General features: G+C 34.7%; 1 protein-coding gene across 4 annotated transcripts in view; it reads right to left on the bottom strand.

The window, feature by feature from the left end:
* Positions 1-1,800, bottom strand: part of ephb2b (eph receptor B2b) — a 123,346-nt gene extending 121,546 nt beyond the window's left edge. For all 4 annotated transcript variants that reach the window (XM_085160635.1, XM_085160638.1, XM_085160636.1 and 1 more), the window contains exon 1: positions 1,633-1,800. In XM_085160635.1, coding sequence (XP_085016761.1) covers positions 1,633-1,684 — 52 coding nt within the window. In that variant the 5' untranslated portion in view covers positions 1,685-1,800. The remainder of the gene's footprint in view (positions 1-1,632) is intronic.
* Positions 1,801-11,325: the final 9,525 nt, after the last annotated feature.

The following is an 11,325-nucleotide window of genomic DNA, read 5'->3' as shown; positions in this document are numbered from 1 at the left end:
ATATATATATATATTATAAATATATTATTAAAAATGAAATTGGGACATTAAGTTTTAATCTGCACAGTTTTAATATGAACATATCTAAGCGGTTTTATATTGTTCATAAGAGAAAAAATACATATATAAGTAAAAACAAAAATGCAATGTATGTATTGTATGAAATATGGGTTGCACATCATTTCCAGTATTTTTGTAATGCTGAGTGCACTGCAAGGTTGATGAAACCTTAAATTGAAAAAAGAAAATCTAATAAAAATTAAATTAAAGCTAACAAATGTTCAACCTGCCAATAGGAAATGTAATGTAAGCTGTTGAGATCTCTCTTTTTTAGGTCTTGGATATGTTAACTACATTGAAACCATAAACTGGAACAGTCAGTAGTAGTCTGCATAAATACGCATGACATCTGTCAAAGTCTGTGCCAGTCCTACAGTGAACCTGGCACGTCCTCCAAACTTTCTGCACATATCTGGCATCCTGTTACATATGCACAAGTGATGTGAATATTTTTCCATGTTTTTCTTTTTCTTGTTGTTTCATCCTGCTCTAACATTCAGCTGACTTTCCAAATAGTTTCTTTTCGCCACCTGTAATTATGAGGTTTAGTTAAACTGACCAGAGGAGGAAGATGCATTTGTTCTCTGAGAGCATCCTCAAAATAGACTGAATAAATAACTGGGCTGACACTTTCCATTCTTCAGTGCTGAGTCTCCTAACCTGTCACAAAGCAACCTGAATCCATCAAATCAAAAACAACTGAACATTACAATTTAAATCAAGACTGGAATTCTTAAATTAAAATGAAACATTTTTTTCTTATGTTTAGGTCTGCTTATTTTTATTTAAGTTTAAATAATCTAACATTAATACAGTCTTTCTCTGCTGCAGCACGTGTATATTATGCTGCATAATATGTGGGGAAACCTTACTTTGGAGCATTACTCACATACAACAGTAAACACATATTACGGGGATTATTTTCACCATTCAACCTGTCTCCTTATGCGCTGAGACACGATGACTCCTACCCTTTCCTGCTTAGCCAGGCTTTGCGTACACATGACTGCATAGTGACCAGGCAGAGCCCTTTTGTGAGTCTGACAACAGGATGTTCAATGCTTATGTTTGTAATTGTTTTCCGGCGGCCTAAAAAACAAACAAACAAACAATTTAAGCAGAAGTCCTTGTTTGTCGTTTGTTTTGTTTGTTACGCTTTTGTCACCAACTGTTGGACAACTAATAGTGACACACCTCCACGGACAAAAAGGATGCGCCTTACCTGAATGGGATCTCGTGTTTTATATTCTGCTGGAGCTACCTGTGCAACACAAAAGGCTGTATGTTTCCTCTCTTTATTAAGGCTATTAGCGCTTGATAACATCCGCAGCGCACCTGCGAGATGCGGGAACATATGTTTTTATGCCCCACGGCCATCCCTCTGCATGAACCGACTCTGTCTTTGCTAGAATTAAGTACTAGAAATGCAATGCTACTAAAATTTACACATATGAAGGCAGAAGGATGGAAATTTAGTCCGAAAAATAAATCGTGAAATCACGCGCTTTGTTTCAAACTCGAAGCCGGTAAGATGATGCGGCTTTACGCGTTGGGATGAAAACACTAGCTTACCTTCAATAGCTATTACGGCCGGTAAGGTCCATAATATCCATAGAATATCCATTATTGGTTACTTAAAAGTCCCAGACATTCAAATAAAATATGTTCCGAAAGCCATTGACAGCAAAAGCAGAGAGGGGACAGGCAGTCCTTCTCCTCCAATAGAGCGATCCCAGATAGCAGAGACTACGAACTCAAATCTGAACCAAGTTTGGGCGAAACCAAACAACCGACAGACAGAGGGGAGTACTGAGCAACATAGAAACACGGCTCTGTCTTTCAGAAAAATATCAGTCCAGTAAGTGCTGTATACTCTAGAAACAGCAATGTAAATAATCAAGGTTAAAACATTCAAATTTGTAGTTTCGTCATTGTAAACGCTCATCAACACGTTTGTTCATCCCCGTCAAATCTACTTCAATTTACCCGGCTGTCAGTCATCCACAGAAGGACGGTCCACAGTACCTTACCTAGCGATAATTAAGTTTTTGTGGCGCATGTGGGGCATTTATAAAAGATGGAGCAACTTATTTTCACTGCCTCGCTGCTCGTGGAAGAGGAAATAGTCGTTTTTGCTTTATCAGTCCAGGCTTGAATATGTATTTGGGGTACACTTCGAGGCTCTTATAGGGAAGTAAGAACAGCTTCACCGCAGCTTTTTGGCGCTGGAACAGGTGACCAACAGGAGAGAAAAATGTGAAGTAAGTTTATTTATTAATATATTTTCTTTCCAAGACGTTTTATTGCGTTCAAATGTATACTTTTCCACAACCTTGTACTTCAGGCGGTTTCAGCGAAAAGTATTCATAATGTTAATTCACCGTGTAAGCATTAGTAATATTTTAATTACAAGCAAATGCTCGCATTGAGTGCAATTATAGTTCGTTTTTTGTGTTTCCAGATTTAAGAAAAATTGTTATTTATATTAATCAATGTAACGATGTAATACAAGTATATAATAATCCAAATTATGAGTAGTACCATTTGAGTAACAGTGTTTTAAAAACTTTATATTACTTTCCCTCCCTTTGTTAAGGAAAATATATGTGTGTGTGTGTGTGTGTGTTAATCACTTTCATACTATATGTAAAATTAATAATTTGATTTGAACATGCCATATGAACATACAGTAGTCTTTTAAAAACTTGCCAAAGAGTCAAATATGTATAATAAAATGTGACTCCAATCGTTTAAAAATCAGATGATGTAAATCATCATAAAACGAAAATCAGCTGATGTGATGCTGGCTCAGTGTTTCACTACTTCAAAAATATGACACAATTAATCTTCCACAATTATTAACTTTGAGCTGTGTTTGCACTAAATTGATTTAAGTTGGCACAACAGAATCTGGCAGCTCTGTTCCTGGCAATCATTGCCATCTATCAATAAAAATGCTATACATAAAATAAATACACGTATCAATAATCATACTGCCTTCAACTTTCATGAATTTTCTGCTGTTTTAATGGGATTACGCTTTGCCAAGCAGGTCCGAGTTGCCAGTCATAGTTGGCACCAAGTCAAAATTTATTGAGCATCTTGTGAGATATAGTTACATTTTTTTAATTTCTTGAGAGTAGTATAAAACTTATTTCCTGTTCTAGGAGTTGGTAGTAAAATTTCAGTGTCTTTGTAGGTACTGTGTAAAAACTAAAACACAGACTGGTTTTATATGACACATTGACAGGCATGGGGACTGACAGCGATACATTAAAACAGCTGCAGAAATGACAGAAAAGTAAAAAAATGATTGCCTTGCTTTAAAAGCAACATAACGATATACACTGAAATGCATTCAGAGAGAGAGAAGGCCAGGCAAAAAATGTATAATTTTAATTTGCTTTTTGTAAGAAAGTACCAAACATTGTAGGACAAACAAAAGCGGGCTTGCAGATGTCCTCATGACATTTTCCAGTCCAAAGTAAACATGCATGAGGAGGATGTGTCCTAGATACTAAGTATGAAGTTACTAAAGCTGGCTGAGGAACAAGAATTTATAATAAATTGTTTGTCATCAAACATACCTTTTTTTATTACATTCCACAATCCTGCAGCTATGCAGCAGAACTCTCATGGGTTAAATGAGCCAGGCTGATTTATTTGCCTCCACTGAGCTCAACTATATTGATTCCAGGTCACTTGACTGGCTGACTTCAGATCATGTTCAGGTGACTACAAAACAGATGGAACACAACGGCAAGGCACCGAGAAAGCAGCTTTTCCTTACTATAATGAATTCCATGCAAGCTCAATATTGACTTAAGCCAGGAAAGAAGTGAAAGATGTTGAAGGAATGATATTAATACTTCTCTAATATTACACAGAGATCTCTCTTCCACGCTATGTTATGATGACTACAATGTCTGTAATATATTGTAATGCAGAGCAGAGAGGTTTAACATTAACCAGAAATACTCTTATGGTTGTTTGCAACTTTGTTATCCACAAAAACGCAACATACGAGTGCTACAGCTAAAACAACACTGACCACAGCAGATGATATTAAATAAAAGCTACAGTATAACTCATATGCAACAAATTATGTACAACTATTCTCATAACAATGCCTAAAAGGTGCACTGAGAAATTAATTTGAAGTTCCTTCAGCTTGCTAAGGTGCAGCCACTGAATACATATTATGTGCGGGCAATTTGTGTGTTTTTGACAATTAAATATTCATCAGAATGATATTTTGGCATTGCTTAACATTATATGTATGAATTAGAAACATATTTTTATTTATTAATATAAAAGGTTTCCTATAGAATTCACTGATTTAATTTAACACTAATATTTTACTTTATTCTATTCTATGTGATTGTGCTTTTTTGGCATTTGTTACCTATTTAATATCACCAAATAACTATTCCTTTCTTCATTTAATATTAAATATTTTATCAATACAGTTATAGAAATAGAAAGTCCAGGGTTAAATAATATTTAATATAGAGTGTAAAAAACTGTAATTTAAATATAGATTCCTGATCATCCATGACATTAACAGTTGCATTTATATTTATAGTAAATAATTAACAGGACTTTAAGTAAAAAAGTTTAACTTTTTTATTTTATTTTAATTTTCTAATTTTACTTAAAACTAGGACAACGTTTCACTTTCATTTGTAAATTTCATATATTTTTTCTTTTTTTGGCAATTTCTTATATTCATCAAAATGTACTGTGCTTTTTATGTGTTATTTTTAAAAATTAAATATACATACTGACTATGAACAATATATTCATATTTATTAATTCAATATAATTTTGTATATTGATGAAATGGAAATAATATTCATATGAGGGATCTCAGATTTAGAGACACAATATGCAGGCATTCATATTTTGTGTATACATTTATAAGGAGGGGATTAAAGGAATTAAAATGTTTTAAAGGTCATAATATAGAAAAAAGAATTTTATACAGAATAACAGAACAAAAGAATATATTACATTTTTGGCCAGCAGTAGTGGATGTCTTTTCCAATGATATGAAACGTCATTGCATCGACACTGCCACCTAGAGTTTAAAAGCTCACACCATTGACAAATGCCTTGTTATTGAATACACCGCATATGTATACCAAAAAAGTGTCTAAGGGTAGTAATGTGAGTTGAGTCTAGTTCAACCTTTTTTTCACACTTGCCTGAAAGTGCAGCTTCTATTGTAATTACAGTTATAAAATTTTGCTATTGTGATATTTAGACTCATAAATTTAAAAAAAAAGTTTCATGGTCTTAAAACAAGATTTTTTTAAATCAGAAATTCAAACCTCACTTGCATGATTAATTACACTAAATATCCAAACAACCTCTGTAATAAAAAGAAAGATTTGTTTGTTATTTGTGTTTTAAGTTAAATTAGTTCAGTTTTAAATCACAATGTTTTCAGTCAAATTTCAATTATTGTCATTGACTTTGTTTTGTTGACATATGATAATAATAATCTAATTTTACTGTATATTTTTACCAAAGAAACATTTTTAGCTTAAAATTCATTTGACCTCAGCCTATCACAGAACCCGTTAATGTTTAAAGACATGCTATTTTTCATTGGTGAAAATGAAATAAACTTCATGGGGGTGAGAATGAGTTTCTGCAATTCATAAGCAGTTTTTATCTTTTGGAATATTTAGCTTGCGCTTAGGTTCATTCAAAACAGCCACACTGCACTGGAATCGATTTCACCTGGAGCCTTAAAGGGCTTACAGGGAAGTACTGCACCCAGTCAGCGTTAGCAGCTGGATATGGACCGAGGAAATAAAATGCTCTCCATAAAAGTTGTTGTGTGATCCCTGACCCTGTGCCGAGAAAAAGCTGCGAACTCCTCTAATCTCGGGAAACCTTTTGCATGTGGATTAACCTTAGTTAAGACAAGGGCAGTCGGTGTAGAGTTGGCTGGAATGAACTCTGACAAGCAGAGAAACCAAAATTAATGTGGATCATTCAGGATTTTAAATGCTTTTATTTCTTAAATTGTCAGAGCAGTGAAGACAATTTTTGTTGTTTTGTTTAAAAAAAAGAAGAAATAACACAGTCACAGAGGATCTAAATATATCATAGTTGTTTTGAAAAGAAAGTATTTGTTTAGTGGAGTTGAAAAAAAGATAGTCTTATTGCTTATCTTTCCTCCCCCCCACTGCACTCCTACCACCCGCCACCACCTTCCCAGCGTATTGGTTTACCCCTGCCAAAAATTTAATTCAATCCGGCTAAGTTGCTCCAGCTTTAATTAAATAGACCAAAAGCCTTGGCAGGGTTTAATTTACTTTCTCGTTAAGTGAACTTTACAGAAACTGTATAACTTTCACTAGTATACTGCCGGGACCTGATAGAAGCTTTTTCTTTATTATTATTAAACTTTTTAAAATCAAATCACACCATTTCCAACAACTGAGTTGAGTTTTGAGGTGAAGTGAAGGCTGAAGTCTGGTTTATGTTGGTCCACTGGCTTATAGTCAGATGGAAATGTGCTTGAATGGTGTACGCCTGTCAGAGGGCAGACAACACTTTTTATCATCATAATAAATCTTAGATCTATTGCTGTAAAGCAGAGACCCAGTAAAAAGTGATTCAGCTGACAGTCATGATGAAATGAATGCCTTGATAAAATGGCAGTCATCAATCATGACTTTGGTTTTGGATGCTAACGTCCCCTCTAAGCTCTCTGCTAATTGATATGAACCGTTCACATAAATCAGCTGTTGTGTACTGATACTGCGTGCTGTTGACACTGTGGTTTGCATTTCGGAACTAAAGATTTTATTTTTCCCATAACACATACTAGTCCATGCGTGTTGTAGTTATTCTCCTGTAATGTGGATAGCTTTGTTGTATTGGAAACACACTAGAACATTTTCCTAAATTTAAGGATGCATACTTTCACTTATATCTTCACTTCTACTAACTTGACATTGTTTTTTGGACTGTCTAAAAATAGCCGAGGTCTGACTGCAGATGAGTCCAGACTTCAAACACTATTCGAAATGACCATTAGCAGCATATAGAGCTGTATACACATGCAGATCTGCACCATTAAATGAACTGCTTTCTTTCTTAAGGAAAAACTAAAATTGTTCTTAGGAATATATTTAAATAAAGTCTCAATTAAAAAATAAACAATAAAGGTTACTTCTTTAGTGTACAGCGGTCGTATCACTGTTGCCTAGTTCGAGTGACTTCTATATAACACCTTTAAATTTTCATAGCGTAAAGAAGGAAAAAGTCAAGAAGCAAAAAATGTTCCTTCTTTTTTCGCTCACTTCTCTTGGTGTACAGACAGTCAATTTGTTTGTCTTCAAGATAGCTTTAAATAAATATAAGATTACATGTATATACAAATATATACTAGTATTAAACTTGATGCTTTGGGGTTTGGGACTATTTGTAAAATATCTGAAAAAAGTGGTACTGGGTACATTTTAGTATTGTTGTCTCAATCACTAAATAATATGTTTTATTTATCTCATACGAGTGGCATGATTTAGCAGAGAGAATATGTTATGGGAATTATCACACAACACGTAAAAAATATGTATCCGTAACAAATAACATTTACACAACTACGTTATTTATATAGCGTTTTTTATTGACTTTGGATGTTGCAAGCTGAGCAAGCTTAAGTAAAAACCAGACAACTGTATGTCTTATCTTTTTCTCTTTTCTCTCCATCTAGACTGTCAGCCATCACAGAACAACAGATGGAGGTGCACGACAGGATATTGCTTCTAAGAGGATTCCTGTTTCTTTCCCTGTCACTCTGGACATTTTTGTGGGGACAGACTCTTTCATCGTGACCCAGCTCAAATGGCTTACTGGAACTGGTGTAGAGTTGATGGTTAAGCCCTCTAAAAGCCACCACTACCCGTGTTGACCTGCTTGGCAAACAGAATTTCCCGATCATATCTGCTGTGAATAACATTTAAATAAGTAACCGGGTGGGATTAGAAAGTACTGGTGTTCTCCTAAGTCTCTGAACTCTGACGTTACCCTAATAACTCTAAGGTATGTGCCAGCTCTTTGCATGTTAATGGCCCGGTATCAAATTTTCTCGTCTCTTTAGGAATACCATAACACCCTTACAAGAAGCAGTGGTTCCCTCGCATCAGCTTGTAGTTAGAATATCAAATGCAGGAATATTTGCTCCTGCGTATGAACAAATATATGAATCATTTCTAGAAAGAAGTTTAAAAGATAAATATTTGGTCATTAACTCTTATAAGCATTACAACACAATTAGCATTTTTTACTGTTATGGATGCACCACCATTATCATTAATAGTAACTTTTTTAATTAGGAAAATAAAATATTAGTTGTTTACCGTCTCAATAGCATGACAGCAACAGAGTGATGTAAATCGAAAAAAACCCTGAAAAATTATCAAAAATAATTTATGACAAATTTATCTGAAAATTGAGGTAATATGTGCTGTGGACGTTTCGAGCTCTACTAATGACATAATGTATGATTTCTAAGATAGTGAGACGCTGTAACATATTTACTATATATGGATTAATTTTATCATTTTGGAGTGTAAAATATTTTATTACTTCACTCATAAAGATATTCTGAAAGTTTGTATTTAAAAAAAAGGCAACTGAGGGCAGACGCTTGATTTCTTCTTTTGTTCTGGCCGCATTTTTATTGCAGAAGCCCTCTCTCATGGCACACAGAGCATGCTGACGTGCTGAGCCTGTAATCTGTTTTATCTCCATGCACTAACGAAAAAACAAGCTGTTTTTTTCACTTGCACAGAAAGCTATATAGTTACATACAGGTGAAGCTAGAACTTTATTAATCATAGTGACTGAATAGTGAGTTTTAACTTATTCATTTTTTTTTAAATTCAAAGTGGTGTTTACATACTGCATGATTATGTAACCTGGTATGTAAATCGGCATAAATAGAGGAGATGTATATACTTACACATCCTCTTATGTCTTTATGAGGAAATATCCAGCATTTTGTATGATTATTAGGGTCACATTAAAAGTTTTACCAACTGTCCAGAGTAATGTAGCAGTTCAGTTTATCACAGTAGTAACATAAATGTCCTTATTAGCTTTTGTAATACCATTTTTGACTAAATTTAATTTAAAAGCATTATATCTTATACCTTATATCTGTACTTTTTTAGGCCATGTCGCATTAGTGATTTGACACAACTGACTGACCTCCTAAGGCGAATGTAGGTTTTCACACTTGCACAGTTCAATGAATATCTAATAAAAGTTCTACAGTCATGTAATGACTTCATGGGGCTCTAGATATAGATGCTTTTCCTGTTGGAAAACATAAAAATGGTTAATTTAACTTGGTTGCTGCTCTGAGGGATATTACCTCTTTACTGTATTTCCTTTGTATTTAACCTAGACCCTAAGAGGAAGGAGGGAAACTCAGAATCTCCTGGAGGACCCAATTATATTTTCTTTGCAGCAAGATCATTTTTCCTGCTTTATTATTCCTGTTTTATTTTCTTCTGATTTTATCTCAGTAGACATAAGAAATTAAGCTTATTTTACTCAAGGATCATTTTCTCTGGTCCCCTTATCCTGTTTCATTTTATAGTTTTTACCTAACGACCACTATAACAGGCTATGAGGGACTGTCCTGCTGCCTGTGGTAGCAGGTCAGTGCTCGAGGTAAATTATTCTATTTCACAAACTGTTATTCAATTCATGCTATAAACAATGATCGCTGTCTTTTAAGATTGGCCCGGAGCAACTCCAAATTCAGTGGTGAACAGTTCCCCTGCAGATCATCATCATGCTGAATTCAGCCATAACTTTTCATGCAGTCAGTCATAAAGTTTCAGCTTGAACAGACGTGGTAGGTTTCCAAACCCAATAGCTTGTGGCTAGATTTTTCTTTGCAGTCTAGCACAAATCGCTGACCACAGACCAGAATTTGTCTGGAGGCTTTAAGGATCCTCAGATGTTCAACAGAGTTAACTTGCCAAATATATAGGAATTATATTTAATGCTTATGAAGTCTATAAAAAGCAACATACAATTTAAAATGTATGTGATTACAACAAATTGGACATGTACTTGATTTAACAAGCCAATACACAAACATGTCCTGGTTATATGAAGAATAAGCACAAACAGTGACATATTCAAATGTGGGTGGTGGCGCTGCACTGTGTATTAGTGTCTAGGCATACACATTTATGCGTTGTATAAGCATGTACGCAAGTGTCCAAATGCCACTGTATGCAAACGTCTGTATTTGGAGAGGGAACAGAGAGGGCTGAAGTACAGAGCAGAGTGAGGAAATAGAGCAGAAGAATACAAGCCTGACGTAAAGAAATCCTGGATAATTCTGCCCTAAGATGTGTGAGGGCTACAAAGAGCAGAACGCAACATCCAGAGGTTGTTCCCATGGCAACCTTTGCCCAGGGAGATCACTGACCCTCCCGCCCTGCAGTGCAAGCGGGGGCACAGATTGTAGGTCACATATGGCACCAGTGATCCAATCAGGTCTAATCTGGCTTGACTTTTAGGTCATAAATTATACTGGCAAGCTGGTATATATTCAGGCTTCAGTCAGCTTAGCTGTCTAACAATGGTTGCTTTAAAAGACAAGTTGATGAACTGACCCGTTAAGTAGGCATGTAAACAAATGTACATTTCGTCCATCATTATGGAACACATACAGATCGAGAGCATAAGCAAAGCATAAAAAGCACCGTTGTATTGATCTGTTGCGTTGGCTAAATGCAATACAATAAAAGAGCAATTCAGCAAAAGAATGGCTTTGCATTGTTACACATGCTGATTACGTCTATTAAACAATATACACATGTACCAAAAATGTAATATGTCCAACATTACAGAAATGAGCACATGCACAGTATTTTCACATTAAAATATAAATGTCAGTAATGTTAAATTGTCTTTTCTGCAATATTGTATTAAAAATAAGTTTTTTTAAGTATTTAAAAGATATAATGCTGGTAAAAGGTTACCTTGAAATATATATCTTTTTTTTAAATCTTTTTTCAAGCCAAAATACACACTTTTTTTTTTTTGTACAACAGCAGAGTTAACAGTTATTTGGTATTTGTGAGAGCTAGTGCCATTTCTTAGCTTATCTACTTAGCACTTTTAATTTTAATTTTTATGTTTATTTAAGCGTTGTCTGACAGTATGTTTGCACTAAGTACCGCAGCAATTTCCTAATGTTGTAAACCTGCTCAACAT

This window comes from Neolamprologus multifasciatus, chromosome 5 (assembly GCF_963576455.1).
Source record: "Neolamprologus multifasciatus chromosome 5, fNeoMul1.2, whole genome shotgun sequence".
Lineage (NCBI taxonomy): Eukaryota > Metazoa > Chordata > Actinopteri > Cichliformes > Cichlidae > Neolamprologus > Neolamprologus multifasciatus.
The sequence above is the reverse complement of the archived record's forward strand: the minus strand, read 5'-3'. Positions and strand labels throughout refer to the sequence as shown.